At 35.6% G+C, this 17,793-nt stretch overlaps 1 protein-coding gene across 7 annotated transcripts in view; it reads right to left on the minus strand.

The window, feature by feature from the left end:
* SCAF8 (SR-related CTD associated factor 8) overlaps positions 1 to 17,793 on the minus strand; it is a 203,200-nt gene that overhangs the window by 140,325 nt on the left and 45,082 nt on the right. For all 7 annotated transcript variants that reach the window (XM_044761788.2, XM_070485993.1, XM_070485954.1 and 4 more), the window contains 9 exons: positions 17,157 to 17,310; positions 16,136 to 16,266; positions 13,251 to 13,427; positions 11,624 to 11,703; positions 9,260 to 9,377; positions 4,662 to 4,793; positions 4,258 to 4,370; positions 2,383 to 2,576; positions 815 to 915 (listed from right to left, as the gene is read on the minus strand). In XM_044761788.2, coding sequence (XP_044617723.2) covers positions 815 to 915; positions 2,383 to 2,576; positions 4,258 to 4,370; positions 4,662 to 4,793; positions 9,260 to 9,377; positions 11,624 to 11,703; positions 13,251 to 13,427; positions 16,136 to 16,266; positions 17,157 to 17,310 — 1,200 coding nt within the window. The remainder of the gene's footprint in view (positions 1 to 814; positions 916 to 2,382; positions 2,577 to 4,257; positions 4,371 to 4,661; positions 4,794 to 9,259; positions 9,378 to 11,623; positions 11,704 to 13,250; positions 13,428 to 16,135; positions 16,267 to 17,156; positions 17,311 to 17,793) is intronic.

Here is a 17,793-nt window from a genome sequence, read left to right on the forward strand (position 1 = left end):
CAGCCAATTACCCAGTAAATAACGATAAAGGTCCAACAGACCATGAAAGTACAACAACAGTGAAGAAAGTCAGAGGGTTAATACATTACAAGTCTCCTCAAACAAATGACTGCAAAATATTTCATTACTTAGTTTTGGCCCCAAGGAAAAAAACAGCCCTTGAGAGGAAGAAAATACTCGAAGGAGGAGACTGAATGGGGCAAAACCACTGAAAGAATCAGGCTAAAGAGCGAGAGAGCTATGTTCAAGTTAAAGAGTGAGAGAGCTATGTTCAGGTTAAAGAGTGAGAGAGTTATGTTCAAGTTAATCGGAGATGTTCCGGCCACACAGGTTTTCTGGCCTAGGGTTTGCTTAGGGGCCGGGAGTGGGGAAGGCTGGCAAAAGACAAGGCCCAAGTCCAGTCGCATCTCCACCATTACCGATGTACTCATGTGCACGTGATTACAATTCTGTGGAACTCAGTTTCCTCATTTTCATTAAAAAAGGAAAAAAGGAATTAAACTAGAACACATATAAGGTTCCTGATAACTCAAACATTTGATGCTTTTAGGAATCAAATGCTACACTGCTATGAAATCCCAAATATTTTGTTAGGATTCCACTGGAAAAAAAATTAATTACACAAGGAGATAAACAGCAAGAGAATAAACAAGAATACAGAAATGATTCAAGTCAAACAATCCTTATAAAGATGGGCATTATTAAAGGCAGATACTCCTGGGCTAACTAGGAACCAAGGTGAGTCTCTGTATGAGTGAACATCCCCTACTTTTTCTTTTTAACCTTAAACTACTGTTTAAGAACTAATACTTACATTAATGGATTCAATTTGTCCAAACTCTTCAAACAGGTTGGTTAAATCTTGCTGCGTTGCCTTCTTGTCCACCTGACCAACCCACAGAGTAGTACTACACACTGTCGAGACATAAGAAACAAGCGACCTAAATTGCAGACACAGTTACCTCTTCCGAGTGCCTGAGGGAAAGGGCACTAACAACAACGGACGAAAACTTAAGATAGTGTATTTGTTATTAAAATATCTGTTAATTGCCATTTTTTTCTGTTATGTTTAAAATCAACTACACTCCTAGGTATCCATTGCCTCTAAAAGGCAACCTCTTGCACGTCACTTGTTCTCAAGCTGGGCTGCATGCCTGAGTCATGTGGATACCTGGGTCCCACTCTAAAAGATGACCAACGGTATGGGGTATGACAAACTGGGAAATGGGAGTTTTAAAATTCCATAGGTGATTCTAACGTGTAAGAAAGTTTCAAAATCACTTTTCACCGCAATCCTCCCTGTGCACCTTTTAAATATCTTTCTGTTCTGAAATGTTTAAGTGGATTCTCCCTAATCAACAGCTAAATCTGAAAACAGTGTCTTGTCTTTAAGGATACAAAGAAGAAAAGGCTACATCAGAATTTCTTGTTATCATGAAAGGCTTACAGGTACTTAACCGTTGGAAGCCACCTCCCTTTACTAAACAAACGCTACACAGGCCACATCTTGCCTACTTTTACCTGTGCTGTTCATGCCTCTGTGAACATTTCCTTTTCCTGAGGGCACTTACTTTAAAAATAATTACAGCTGATATATTTGCAGAGTTTCAAAACATTTGGATTTATGTCACTGTCACTTAAAAAAATGTTTCCAGCTTTTTGATTACCTTTGATCTCTAACAGGGCAGGCCGAGAGCAAGCTTTTACTCCAGAGCTGACTCCACATCAGCCTAAGAAGTGGCCACTGCGAGATCTTTACTGAATGCGAGTTTTCAATCAGATCTCTTGGCTCTGGGGACTCAGAACTCTAATGTCTTCCAGACCTGTGTGAGCTTTAGGAACCGTCCAGCTAACAGATCCCTGGTAATTGTTCTTTTTCTCATGCAGTCTCACCTTAAGCATACATAACTCAACACTCAACTGAAGTCTCAAGGGGCAATGTATTAGCTTTCTTTTGCTTCTGTAACAAAACACCACAAGCTTAGTAGCTGAAAACACGAAAACGTACTCTCTTACAGTTCTGGAGGTCTAAAATGGGTCAAGGAGGCTGCAGTCCTTCTGGAGGCTCTAGGGGAAAACTGGTTTCCTTGCCTTTGCTAGCTTCTACAAGCTGTCTACATTCCTTGGCTCATGATCCCAACCTCCATCTTCAAAGCCAACAGTATAGCATTCACCAGCCTCTCTCAATGACCTGAGTATGGAGTAGAACCACTCTTCGTTTTTCTTTCCTCCTCTATCACATTACAAAATCCAAGGATAAAATTACTCATTTACCAAACCACTTTTCAACAACTTAGTCTAAAAATAAGGTTGAAAGACTTTGCAGCAGATAATCTTCTTAATATTTATTGAAGCCAAAGCTCTGTGAAAGTCATCACTTACCACTTAATGTTTTAGATCTAATTGGAGGTAACCCCTTCTTCTGTCGCTCTTTCTCCCTCTCTCTGGCTCTCCTCTCACTCGAGTATGAGCGTGATGACTTCCTCTTCCTCTCTCTTGAGCGTGAGCGTGAGCGCTTTCTGTGTTTGCGCTTTCGAGAGCCAGATCGTGACCTGGACCTTCGTTTTCTTGGTGATCTACAAAAACAATAACATTATTCCTCTATCAAATTTCCCATTCTAGGTGAGGGGGGAAAACAAAAAAGGTCATCTTATATTTAGCTACCTCTTAAAAAATGTTTCAGGATAATGAAGTATCAAACATGCATTTTCCCAAATCTATGTACTGCTTAGGTCCACAATAGTCACAGACGTTTGTCTGCAATGATTCTTACTGAGTGTGGGTGAGTATTCACAACCACAAGAAAGAAGAGGAAAATGAGATTCTATTAAGGGCCTCACTTTCTCTTAGTGTCGCGTCTTCCAACTTATTTTTCAAACAAGAATCAAGAACAGGGATGAAAGACAAGAAAATAAAAAGATCCTTTAGGATACGAAAATGTTACATTCTTTTTTTTTTTTAAAGATTGGCACCTGAGCTAACTGTTGCCAATCTTTTTTATTTTCTGCTGTTTCTCCCCAAATCCCCCCAGTAGATAATTGTACATTTTAGTTGTGGGCCCTTCTAGCTGTGGCATGTGGGATGCTGCCTCAGAGTGGCCTGGTGAGCAGTACCATGTCCGCGCCCAGGATGCGAACCAGCAAAACCCCAGGCCACCAAAGCAGAGAGCGCAAGCTTAACCACTTGGCAATGGGGCCGGCCCCGAAAATGTTACATTCTTAAAATTAGGAAATAGAGAATGTTTCCAACAGAGCATTAGCTAAATTCTGCTTACAAGTTTTCAACTTCTAAAATTTCATGGTGTTTGACAATAGAATATAAGGCGATACTGAAACACTTTTTTCCCGTCAACCATATGCACTGAACTCTCTTCAAAATGCTTAATAAGGAGGTGTTGCTAAGACAAAGACAAAAGTTTTCAGCACTGACATTGTAATTGCTTTAGCAAGGTAATTCATTGACATGAGGTGGGTTTAGAGAAAGTTGAACTGACAGGCTCTCATATGCAAGAGGTAAATAGAAATAACTTCTTAAAACAAGAAATGATTGGAAAAGTCATCAAAGATACTGCCCCTCTTCCAGCATTTACTGTTCAGATTTTCAGGGGTACTAACGTGCAAAAAATAGGGTATAAAAATGGTAGACTAATGACTAAGTTTTAAGACAGTTTGTAGCAAAAACAATGTATATGTGCTACATGCAAATTTACCAGATTAAGAATAAGGCACCTTCAACTCAAATTTGAATGAGCATGTACATTAATGAGGCTTGGCCACATTGAAAAGTCCGCAAAGAAAACCATTTATAGGATATGTCTTATAACAGTTGGACATTATGCTCAATGCTTATAAAAATAATTTTTGTAGCTTTATTTTTATGATCGTTTTTGGTATTATTATGACATGAAATGGAATATAATAGAGTGTCTAACACTGTCTTCTATAGCCTGATTTAGCTGTGGTTCAGAGGCAGTAATATCCTAAGCTGGGTGTCATCATATTATTAACTAAAATGAGGTATAATCCAAAATCCAAGTCTCATGAAATGGTTGCAATTATTGTAAATTATTCAAATAAATGGCCAGAGATATATTCAATTAAAAACAAAACAAAATATTTTCTGATTTTGAAATCCTGAATTCCTTCTGAGAGAAGATAAGACGTCATTCTAAGAAAAACATTTCCTTTCATCTTGATGAAAATAGAGCCAATATTTCAAAAGTTCACACAGAGCTAGTCTTCAACATTATTGCAGAACCTTGAACGAGATCGTGAATGTGTTCTTGATCTCGAGCGAACAGCCACTTTCTTTGCTTCTTGTTCAAAGATCTCCTCTTCTACGCCCTCTTGTCCTTCATCTATATCCATATCCTTGAAAGTCAAAAGAACAGAAAACAAGAAAAATGCCAGGTTGAGATTCAGTATTTATTGATGATTCTGCCTCACAAAATATTCACCATGGTTGCATTAATGCCTAATAGCAAAATGGTTGGAATGTGGAGCTTATGAAGTGAGGGGGGATTAAAAAACATTCAAGACATTACCATTATTTTACATTAATAAATTATTTTACATAAAATAAAAATCATTACCATATTTTACAGTATTTTTTCTCTAAGCAATTTTAGAAATTTATGACTCAGAAAAGCAGTTACTTTTTACCTGTTGCTGAATATCTATGGAATCATCCAAATTTGCTTCAGGTTCCAAGAAATGCTGCTGACTGCTGCCTTGTGATGGTGACGCAGAGTGCTCTGACCCAAAGGTTCCTTCCTGACTGTCCTGAGGGGTTGCCTATTGAGAGTGTATGCAAAAACGCAAAGAGTGGGAAATAAGTATTATTACAAATGGAAATTTAAACACTTAAACAACACAATTTTTAAGAAGCCCGAAGACATACCTTTTACAATCATCTAAAATTACACTTATGTACAAATTCAAGTTCACTTAAAAGTATGAGACATCTCCACAAAATGGGGAGAAGACTCTAAGAATAAAATGGTAAGATCAAGTAGGTCTTCACCAAACTTTTAACTGTGGAAAACACAATATCAAAAATTAAGAAAGGGATTAATATATCATGAATAATATATAATGGCATTAAGCCAAATGAATCTAGAATTACATTGGCAATTAGTATTTTTATAAAATGCTATAAATGAAAAGTCCAGTAAAGTATTTTAGATTAAAAAACTAAGTCACACATTACACATATAGAAGCAAAACATAGCTCAAATGCCAACATCAAAATAACTGATCTGGCAAAACAGTTCTCAATTTGGCCTGCCCTAACCCCCATCTCTAGATATTCACAAAATAATACAAGATACATGTAAAACATTTCAGAAAGTTTAACAAAGGTTAAGCAATGAAGCCTAATTAAAGAAATATTTAAAAATTTGAACCCCTATATCCTGGGACTAGAATGATGGCACCTTGTGGTAGTGACACTGCTTACACGATGCTGATCAGTATGAACCTGATTAGCAATTACATACACTATGGTGTTGACTAAAAGTGAGAAACCTGTTTTGGAAAAAAATAAGTCCCTACATAAACTCTCCTAAAACATATCTTGCAGGTACTGAAGATTGACAAAAATAGTTCCTAGTGGTACACAAGCTGGGAACTACTGTAATAACAGAAAAGAGCAATTCAAAATCTGATAGTGAACAAGTTACCTGAACTCTGAATTTTGGTCTCCCTATTTGTAAAAGGAATACTAGTAGAGTGATTATAGACAATATTGTAATTTATCTTCAAAATTTCTTAGAGACTAGATCTTAACTCTTCCCACCACAAAAAAAGAAATAACTACCTGACATGATAGAGGTGTTGGCTAACACTACAGCGGTTAATTATATCACAATATATAAATGTATCAAAATCAGTAGGTTGTACACCTTAAACTTACACGATGTTATATGTCAATTATTATCTCAATAAAATTTTCTTAAAAAATTACTCTTACCCTAATGACATTTAAACTGAAAGAAAGCAGTATAAAAATTAAGAGCCAAAAAAGCAGTAAAGAACCATTCCACGTCTCTTAATTTATGAAGAAACAGGTTCCCCAAGGACAGGTAACATTTTCAAGGTTTAGAAATAAATTAAAGCTAAAGTTAGAATCAGAAAAGATTTCTTTTAAACTTCTATTACAATATTGAGCAAAATGTTAGTAAGTGAGTGTACTCTTGCAGGACAAATCAAATAAACATGTTTTAGGTATAGTCCTACAGCAGGCCTGTAAAACAGCACAGCAACAACGGAATTCTTAACAACACAGCAAGATGATTTTCAGCTTCATCCTGAGCCTTACTATTTGGTCCTAATTCAGTACTTGTACATTCTTCACATCATTTATTCTTACTTCATCATTCACCTTAAGCCTCTTATCTATCCCTCCCTCATCTTGTTTTTCATCCTTAATTTTTTATTTAATGGTTAACCTTTGGGTATGACTACTACGATCCACTGCAATCAATTTTAGTTTCTGAGTTTCCTTTTTGAGCAGTTTTACTTATTTGAAGATTGCAATTTCACGACTTTGTTTCTTAGAGGTCTTACGAATAACAAAGAGAAAATTTACTTTAAAAATTCAACTAAAGTTTATCCTATTATCTTGCTATTAGCATCAAGTCCATTGGACCCTCTACTATACCTAAGATATATTATGGGATCTTAGAGGTCCTATTTTCCTATACAGAGAAAGATTTCGCTATTTCACCATCCCAAGAATTATTCCATTACTACTCATCAATTATTCCCAATTACATCAAAAAACACTAAAACAGTAAGAAAAAGCAGTGGAATTGTTGAGAAGGGTGATTCAACAGTGAAATAAATCATAATCATTGAGTTTTACTGCATTATCAAAATACTGCATATTTCAAGAAGATACAAATAAGACTGGAGAGACCATCTTTGCAGTCTGCTTTCAGCTTGCCTTGGAACATGGTGGAATATTGAGATTTTTCACTTACTGTCCATAACGGCAAAGACAAGAAAACTGACAAAGGAACATATTTTACAAATATTAAACAAAGTAAAAGATGAATGCAAAGAAATAGATAGTAGCATCCTAGACTCTAATGATGATGGTGAAATGTAACATTCAAGTAATATCAGACTATGAGTTTTCAGACAACCACATTCTAAATGTATTTCTCAAACTCAAGAACTGATGAAAGAAATATGTAGCTCTACGGACAAAAACAGGATCTTTCCATCCGATTAGTCATTCAACAGGAAGGACTTCACCTTGCAGTATTTTGCAACAAGAACCTGGACCAATGTTTTGGTAAAACATATGACATTTGCATTTAATCGACATAAAAAGGTTTGCTACATTTCAATTATTCTAAAATTCGTAATACAGTTTTCTCCCCTATCCCTTTAGTCTCACCTCTGTAATTTCTAAGATGACTTAAAAATATTTTTAAAAAGGATCCACCGGACTCAGATGGCAAATGACTATTTTTTCTGATATACTGGTATACATCCTTAGTATACATCCTGGTATACATCTCTAGTTTCTTCAACTATGTCTTCACACAAAACATCAATAAAAATATTGAAAACAATACAAGACAAGGATAACAGCAGCTAACGGAGACTTCTTTCAAGGCTGGAGTAACACTCATTAAGCGTCACCTTTTGATCAGTTATAAATCCACTTTCCCCTATTTTTTCCTGTATAAGTTACAGAAAAGACCTTGTCAAAGGCCTTATTGCTAATTACAAACTGGTCAAGCGTACCACATCTCGATTTTACTGCTTCTGCTAAAACTTCTGAATAAAAGTGGAACTAAGGCAATTCAACACTGTCACATTTACAGGCGAACAAATCTGCTGTTTGGATAAACTTCCACCACTACTATCTTGTAACAGCTTGCCTCTATAACAGCTCTGCGATCCTCTATTGTATTACTGACAAGCTGTTTCTTTTCCTTGAGTTACAACTTGTGTTTTTCTTTAAATAATATCCAAATGTTCTTCATCGTGCTTTATCTTCAAGTTCCTGAATTCTCAGGCAGCTTTATTCGCTTGACATAAAATACTGCACCTGCTCCAACCACTTCTTTCACAATTATTTCTTCAAAACAAGGTATGAAATTCTATTCTATTAATTCCAGGTATAAGATCCAACCTAGTAAATATCATTAATATCCATTTTATGTTATCTCTCTGCCTTTAAAGGACAAGTTCAGACCCCAGCAGTGTCTAAGGTTTGCTCCCTACAGTCTGAAGTGACTCTTCCCTCTTCCATATTCTCAGTCCTTCATGTGTGCCTCTATGACAGAAACTGGAATTCTGCCTTATGTTCATACAGATGTATGTGCTCCATCAGAGAAGAGGTCAGCTGAGGCCAGGTGCTTTTCTGTTCACCTCTGCAGATACCATCTGTCTAACAATGCATTACTCATACTTTAAAAATGTTTGTGGCATTGTGTTAAATTCATCAGCACCAAAAAGTTTTGAATATTAAGAAGTGTGAGAGAGAGGAATTTCCAAACACTTACTTTCTAAACAACTTACATCTATAAGTATTTCTCATATAAAGTCAAAATAGACTTCGTAATGGGTTTAATTCTGACTTTGCAACTTGACACATTTTATTAACTCTAAAGTGTCATTTTTCTTCACATTTTATCATCCCTGAAATTTATAAGGTTTTTACAACTCCATGGGATGTTATACTTCAGCAGTGTTAACAGTTCTTACCTATATATAAAATGACGTGTCTTAAGACTAATGATATATGATATGAGCTTTATACTTTTGCATTAGATGTTTAATTTCACTAAGCTTCAATTTCCTATGGTGTAAAATGGGACTCAAAATGCCTATATCATAAGCATTAAAAGTAATCATGCCTAATGAAGTTCCTGTCACATGATAATAACCTAATTAAAGGTAGCAATCTATTTTTTCATCAACAATAGCAAAATCATCATTACTTTGATTGAGAGGGAACTGAGTAGAGAACAAAGCGCATGAAGTTTTAAGTGGTCAATACTGAAACACCATCTGTCTTTTGTTCTCCACTCTCAGTATACTGAAACTAATGTCTACAAATGCTCTCAATGTATTCATAAGATGCCAGAGCACATTTTGATTATTAAAAAAACCTAAAGATCCTGAAAAGACTGATCTTCCCAGAAATATATAGTTGAAGAAAAATCACCATAGTTAAGAAACACCAATTTATAGAACACAGACAGCAATAACCGTGAAGACCACAAGATGGAGATACAGACCTTCTGAGGCTGTTGCTGTTCCAGGAGCTGCTGTCTGAGATGTTCAAGGTTTTGCTGCTGTAGTTGTTCTGCTATCTGATGAAAAATGGAATTGTTCACAGATTCTGAAACATGAGAACTAAAAGGAAAAACAAGTAAAATATATTTTAAAGCCCAATAAACATAATATGAAAATAACTAAGTATTTTTTAAAAACCCAAAATGACAATTAAATGAAACACATTCGCCTACAATGTTTACCTTTGAAATAGTAACAGAGAAAATGAAATACCTCACAACATTAATATGTTAAAATATAAATATACTCTTCAACAAAAAGAAATATACTCTTCAAGAGGGTTTCAATAGATGGATAACATGTTAGGGACACTCTGCGGAAGATCTGATACTACTGTCTCACGCTATTAAATACATACAAATTAGTACTTTTTACATTAGAGCATTTTAAGAAAGTCTCAAGAAAACACTAATAAAAACAGTTAAAAGCATTTAAACACTGTCACTTTTAACTTTCTCTTCATTATGAGCTACTGGGAGAAATGGTCTATTAACTAGTACACGTGAAATCTACAATTGTAATTGACTACAAAGCTTATAAAACTAATCTGCTTTCTGCTTGCTTTTTTTTTAAAGATCGGCACCTGAGCTAACAACCGTTGCCAATCATCTTCTTTTTTTTTTTTCTGCTTTATCTCCCCAAACCCCCCCGTACATAGTTGTATATCTGAGTTGCAGGTCCTTCTAGTTGTGGGATGTGGGACACCACCTCAACGTGGCCTGACGAGTGGTGCCATGTCTGCACCCAGGATCCGAATCCTGGGCCACCACAGTGGAGCGCGCAAACTTAACCACTCAGCCACAGAGCCGGCCCCTAATCTGCTTTCTTTAGAGAAGCATTCACATTATTAGGTATGTTAACAGAAACAGTGTTTAGATAAGAGGAAATAATAATTTATATTCTGGGAAATTCACACCTGGAATACACCTCGAATTCCAGGTGCTACAAGGTAAGACCTGAACAAAAAAGGGGGCATCCCCAAATGGGCAATCAGGATGGTGAGAAGCCTTGAAACAGTTGGAAAAAACTGTACTTCACCTGGAGCAAATAAACCTAAAGGGGAAGAATGATACCTATCTTTAAATATTGAAAGGCTATGTCCTGAAAGATAGTGGAGCAAACGTGTTTCCTTGCTTCAGAAAGCAAAATTGGATCAGTATGCAGAAAACATATCAAACAGGACTCAGTAACAAAAGAATACACAATAATAACAATTACTTAACTTCTCAACACAGAAGGCATTAACCATTGGAGAAGTAGCCTATCAGGACTGTTAAAGGAGATTCTTACATTATTCAGGACACCAATCTAACATGATCTCAAATAATTTTTTCAAGTAGAATCTCTATCAAAAGAGTATGTTTATATTATCATATATTTTTAAATATATTTTCCCAATATATAAAACTAATAATCCCTGTTTGAAACAAGATTCTCAGAGGCTTTCCCCATTAATCATCCCTCTTCCATCCTCCCATCTTCCTCACCCACCACTGCTCCTTTCACAAACCCTCCCTCCACAGAACCTAGGACTCTGGAGAATTGTTTAAAAAAAAAAAAAATCACTGATCTAAGTAAAAACATATAATTCAGTTCTTTCAAAATCAAAATCCCAGGCTGACCCAGTGGCATACTGGTTAAGTCCACATGCTCTGCTTCAGCAGCTGCAGGTTCACGGGTTCGGATCCCAGGGACAGACCTACACACCACTCATCAAGCCATGCTGTGGCAGCATCCCACATATAAAACAGAGGAAGACTGGCACAGATCTTAGCTCAGGGACACTCTTCCTCAAGCAAAAAGAGGAAGATAGGCAATAGGTGTTAGCTCAGGGCCAACCTTCCTTACCAAAAAAAAAACAAAAAGAAAAAAAGAACCCAGAAAATCCCTCCAACTCAATCCTTACTTCTCACTAGTCTGATACACTTCCACAATTTGGTATACTTCCTTGAAGTGGCCATTATCACTGAAAGCAAGCTTCTTTCCTATTATTTCAATTATTCCTACAATTGAGTTAAATAACTTAAAGCCTAATACAGAAGTATCACAATCAGATTTATTAATTTTTCTATAAAGAATTTTGATATATCCCAACTATTTGCAAAGACCTGAGAGTCAAAATAACATAGGGAGGCAAAAAAATAGCAACTCTACCATCTCTCTGTCATGTCAGAGCTCAACAGCCTGAAATGATAACCCAACTTATTCAAAGTATACTTAGTAGTTCAAATGGCAATATCACAACTGCTCTTTATAAAAAATAACAGAAAAAATGTACAGTTATAAAGAAAAATAATGATTCTTACAGTTGAGAAGCTGGAATTTCCTTTTTCGGTTCTTCACTATGCTCAGAATCTTCCCCAAAATCAAACCTATCCATCAACTTCTAAGATGAAAAGAAAAGGAGACAGAGACAAATTAAAAAGTGCTTCACACAATACAAGTTACAAACGCTATTTTGAAGGTCACTGACACCCTACTAATTTACCTTTCTCACTTAATATGTGAATGTTTTATATCATTTTATGTTATACTATAATAAAGCATTTTATATGAGTGGATCTTCTCTTTAAAGTACTTTGACATATGCTGTCTTATGTAACAAAACAAATCATGCTACTCCCAGGATAAATACTAATACTCAAACTTTATAGAGGAGAAGATTAAGATTAAAATAATTAAGTGGCTTGCAGTGGTAATAAAGCTTGATAAAAAACATCCCAGACTATAATCAATGGATCTATTCCTAGTACAGTCTTCTTAGAATGCTCCACTATCTTCTAAATGATCAATTTAAAGGCTTTTTATGTGGTCTAGCTATTTAGAGTCAGGCTAAATTAGACTTGGAAGCTGCTGGCTAAAAAAGTCTAAGTAATAATTCAATAAATCGAAATTTATTTTCGTATGAAAGTAACAGCAGCAGAAGTAAAAATAATACAGATAACACTTTCAAAGTATTTTAATATTCCCATGATTAATAAGAATACTGAGGATATTACACAACAAATTATACACAAAAGATTTTCAACTTTAAAAACACCATCCTTGGGGCCAGCCCCATGGCCGAGTGGTTAAGTTTGTACACTCCGCTTCGGCGGCCCAGGGTTTCGCCGGTTCGGATCCTGGGCACAGACATGGCACTGCTCATCAAGCCATGCTGAGGTAGCATCCTACATGCCACAACGAGAAGGATCCACAACTAAAATGTACATCTATGTAGCGGGGGGGCTTTCGGGAGAAAAAGGAAAAATAAAATCTTTAAAAACAAAAACACCATCCTTCATAGGCCTCAATTTATCAGAATTATAGTATAGTGACAACTTGTAGCCAAGTGTTCCTTTGAACTTTCATCTACTGAACATTTTCAATTTATACAGGTTAAAATTGTAGAACACAGAATACCATAATTAATATACATATTTGTAACATTCATAAAAGAAACTGGAAAATTCAGAAAATATTCATTTGCCTCAATGTAAATACACTTCTTTTGTTCTGGTGAGGAAAATCAACCCTGGGCTAACATCTGTGCCAATCTTCCCCTATTTAGTATGTGGGATGCTGCCTCAGCATGGCTTGATGAGCAATGCGTAGGTCTGCACCTGAGATCCAAACCTGCAAAACCTGGGCCACCAAGGAGGAGCTCACAAACTTAAACACTATGCCACTAAGCTGGCCTCAGTGAATATACAATTTTACTGACCAGTCATCTTTAGTCAAAAGAAAATATTCTAAATGTTTCAAGTGTAATTACAAAATTACTTGATTTCTTTCAGAAGTTTGAACCTTTTGTAAATTCTATAATGTCTTATACAGTACAGTGAATATTAAAATAGTTCTATGATAAAACATAATTTACAGAATTAGAGCCCATATGATAATATATAAAATTTAATACTTCATATAGAACAGATTTGACATCTTAATTTCTACCTTGTTAAAAGACACCCCCTGATCTAAGGGGTTAAGGGTGTTGGCTGCTGCAGCTGCAGCTGTAAGTTGTGCTGTAAGAGCCTGCAGCTGAACGACGAGACCAGCATCCAGGGCCTGCAGAATGGAAGGCTGCGGCTTCTGCTGTTGTATCTGTAAAGTCTGTATTAACTGCTGAAGCTGGAGGAGAACGAAAGGGAAATTATTACAGACAGGTGCTGGCACTTGTCTATAAGAATGCCCACCTAAAACTTTCATCCAATAAAATTTATCATTCTACAGTCTTTGGAGATCAAAACCATATATACTAACTCAAAACAACAGTTAATGTTTTTAAAAAAGATTTTTTGTGTGTGCCATATATAACATAGTCCTTAAAAGTTTGTCTTGCTTCTGGAAAGTCAGAGAACTTCAAACAAAATAAAGTGGTCATGCCATGACAAGATAAAGAATTCACCACCAGCAGATTGATTTTTTTCACTAAGCTTTTTATCTCTTCTTCAATTAACTCCTTAATCTCTGTAAAAGGACAAGCACTGACAATAAATGCTTTTGCTATCTTTCAGATTCATCACCTGATAACACATTTCCTGAAAACAGGAAAGCCAATAAGAAATCTGTACCTTGCAGCAGAGTCTGAAACTAAGGAAATTAAAGGTGAATAGTGTCACCAAGAATTAGAAGTAACTCCTGTTCCCCTATTCACCCATTCTCTTAAAAAAGAGAAACAATAAGATCCTGAAGATATTTCATAGTTAAGTAAACCCTATATACATCCCACAAGTAATTTATACTTTCCTAATCAAGATCTAAACCTGAGATAAATCTGAAAATTACCAGTTTTGAATAGAAAAATAAAAATAGCAAAGCCATTGCTAAATAAGACATTGTACTCTTTCAAGTAAAGTTAAACTTATAGTGGGAGAAGGTACAAACAACATACAAAATGATAATAAGCAAAATAATTTCATATGTATCTAAAACAGCAACATTAAAAAGAAAATTAATTATTTAACTATCAAATAAACACTACAAACTACTAATGTGTTAGCAAAGAAAATAATACAAAAATACATGACAGCTGAGTTACTACACTGAGGAAGCTCCAGAATAGACAGGGCGGAGGGAGGAAGAAAGGGAAGGGGGAAGGGAGAGAGGGAGGAAGGACATGTCCTATTCCTCCTTTGCACATGTTAACTGCTCCTTTTGACATCCCCACATTTCCCCCAACAGCACTGCTATTCCTTCAGTCACCCAGGTTCAAAACACTGCAGTACCCTACTTTTTCCTCTACTCTGACTTCACATTCTATCTATTACTATGCCTTCTTGACTCTCTTTGCACTATTTCTTCTGGAAAATCCCTTCTCCTGCCAGAGGTATTTATTTTAATAGGTATCTTTTAAAATGAGAACATTTTGCTTTATGAACTATTTTCAAAATATCATTATCATAAAATTAATAATTCAATAATTGTATCTAATATCCAATTCAGTTTCCCAACTGTCTCAAAAATGCAGAAACCGGATCCAATCTAAGACTATAACTAAATTGGTTTTTACATTTTTAAAACTCTGGAACACTCCCATTTTGTTTTTGAGATTATCCTTTTAGAGTCTCCACAATCCTGCTATTTTTCACATATTTATTACTTTCCTTCTATTATCACTGTTACCAAAACAAAGATACTTCCTATCTCTAGACTTCTCTCTCATTCACTCGAGTACTGTTCAGATCATGTGACTTCAACACAAAAATCTCTGGCAAGCCCCCACTGCTTAGCCTATGAATCCTTTACTTCCCAGCTCACCATTATGCCTTTTGAAACCCAGGTCCCACACTTAGGTCATCCATTTCAACTTTGTCACTAATAACTTACATGCAGAGGCCATCTTATCCTCCAGACATCCCAACTCTAAAATATTTCTTGTATACCCAACATCATTAAGCCTCTATACATTATTCATTCGTTCTACAAGAATGTATTGAACAGCTGCTATAACCTAGACACTGGAGGTACAGCAGTCAACAAACAGACAAAAATCCTTGCCCTTGTACAGCATACAATCTAGTGGGAAGAGAGACAGAATAAACAAAGTAAGTAAGTAAATGATATAATAGAAGTGAGGACGTGCTAAGGAAGGAAATAAGACAGGTGAGAGAGAAGGGAGCACAGGGGATGAAATGCAGAGCTGCAGTTTTAAACTGCTGTTTGAAGGTCTTACTGAGGTGACATTTAAACGAAAACTTACAGGTGGCTGAAACCATATGAATAGGAGGGGAAAGAGAGTTCAGGGAGTTTTATTGTACAGATCACACTTAATTTGATTTTTAAAGAACAGGTAAAGAAAAGAGATGCTAAAGGTGGCCCATCCTCATATCCTGCCATGTCTAGTTCCACTAAAGTCTCAACTCAAATGCGACTTCCTCAAAGACACCTCTTGGCTACCCTCTGTAATTCTGATCCCTTCTCCCAAACCTGGTCATCACTCTAAAGATTTCCCTTGTTTCAGGTCATATATGACTACTGAAACGATGTTTTCTACTTTTTTATTACCTGTCTCCCCTAAGATAAACAGACATCTCCTCCAAGATCGAAGACCTTCCTGTCTCACTACTAGAGCAACAAGAGCACCTAATAATGTTTGGTACAAATTATGTGCTAAGTATTTTGGTGTAGAATTAATTTTTTATAAAACAATCTTTAATGACATAAAAGTGCTCATGATGCATTACTAAATGAAAAAAACAACCTAGAGTAGTACATATAGTGTGATCACATTTTTACAACATAAAAAAAAATACTCTTTAGGTGCTATATTATGAAACAATACATTAGGAAAATTATGAGTTGTAAATCACTGTCAACATAACAAAAAAGCTGCTTACTTGTTGGCCTTGAGGGCTTTGTAAGATCTGGGCTACAGCTGCAAGCGTATCTGTATTTGTTATCTGAGATACCCATGGATCAGGTAAACCTTGGACCACATTGGCTGGAGTAACAGGTGTCACGGGAGTTCCTTTTAAAAAAGACATCATACCCACCTCAATAACAATGTAAGTAAATAAAGACTTGAAAAAGTAGAGATTTACTCTGTCACTTTTATAAAATATATACTAATTTAAATAAATGCTTTAATTTTGTCTCCATTTTGAAAAACCATTACAGAATTAGGTAGGTTAAAAAAAAAACTACCAAAAGGATCTGTCCATACTTGTCCTCAATTAACTAAGCTACTACTTTAAAGGAGCCTAAATACTCAGCAGCCATTAAAAATCTTACTACAAAAGAAAATTCAATGACATAAGGAAATATTCAAAATACAATCTTCGATGAAAAACTGTAAAATAGTATGTACAATATAAAACTTTCTGTTCAAGAATGTGTGTATGTATGTTTATGTATACACAAACACACAACAAAAACTAAATATATAACAAAATGTTAAACACAATTCTTGGACTACGATAAAAAATTTTAAATGTCATTTAAGTACCTGAAAAAAGCCCATGATTTTCAGATTATTACTAAAGCATTCTTGGCTCCATTAAATAATTTTTTCAGGGTTCTTGATAAATATTAAGTTCCCTAGTATACTGTGAATATCAAGTTGATTTACATGCAAATTTAAAAGATCACAGACAGCTCAAAAAATTTATTGACACACCAATTTCCCAAAGTTCATTATATTTGTTTCTAGGAATTAAAAAAATTCAGCTTTCTAATTTTTAAAACACAATTACACACAAATATAATTTCTCATCTATTTTTCCTTCAAATTACACTTCCTTTCAATTACCTAATGCTAGACAATTCCTATACTATCAAATTGCTATACTGTATATGAAAAATCACCTGAAAAGCATGAGTAGAATATTTAGAACACAAATCTCCATCAAAGCAACATACCTGGTGTGTTGCTCATGGCAGCAGTAGTACTGGCCAAAACAGGCGTGACAACTGGAGGAGGAATCCCTGCTGCCATATCCAAAAGAGGCTGAATAATCTCACTCTTAAACACATTATTCTTCTGCCATAAGTTTAATACTCTCACTATTTTACTCTAGAGGAAAAAAGAAAAATGACATTTTGATTTTTTGCTTTCAAAACCTTAGCACAGTCATTTCATACAGACTATCTGGACAGTGGATGGGAAGGACGGATTAAAATAGTTCTATGGTACTTTCCACCCCTGAAATTATGTTCCTATAATTTTGCATTTGCTAACCTTAACTCATTTGAAAACACGATGTTCATTTTCATAGACAGACAAGGTACATGAAAGCTACATTTGGCAGACAGCAGGAATGACAACGAGGTTTCAGCTTCCATGTGAACTCTAACGAGATCGATGGTTATGGTGGGGTGGAGACCTGTGTTCAGACAGCTGACGCAGTCAAGATTCATCTCGGCACTAAACCTGTATTTACAGTTGACTTTATCTTTTAAACAAATAAGTAACTTCAAGACAAAGTCCTTATCTTACGAGACTTAATTTCATTTTAAAACTAAGGACGGGGTGGTTATTTCCTCACATTAGAATTCA

Source organism: Equus asinus, chromosome 1 (assembly GCF_041296235.1).
Source record: "Equus asinus isolate D_3611 breed Donkey chromosome 1, EquAss-T2T_v2, whole genome shotgun sequence".
NCBI classification, from domain to species: Eukaryota; Metazoa; Chordata; class Mammalia; order Perissodactyla; family Equidae; genus Equus; species Equus asinus.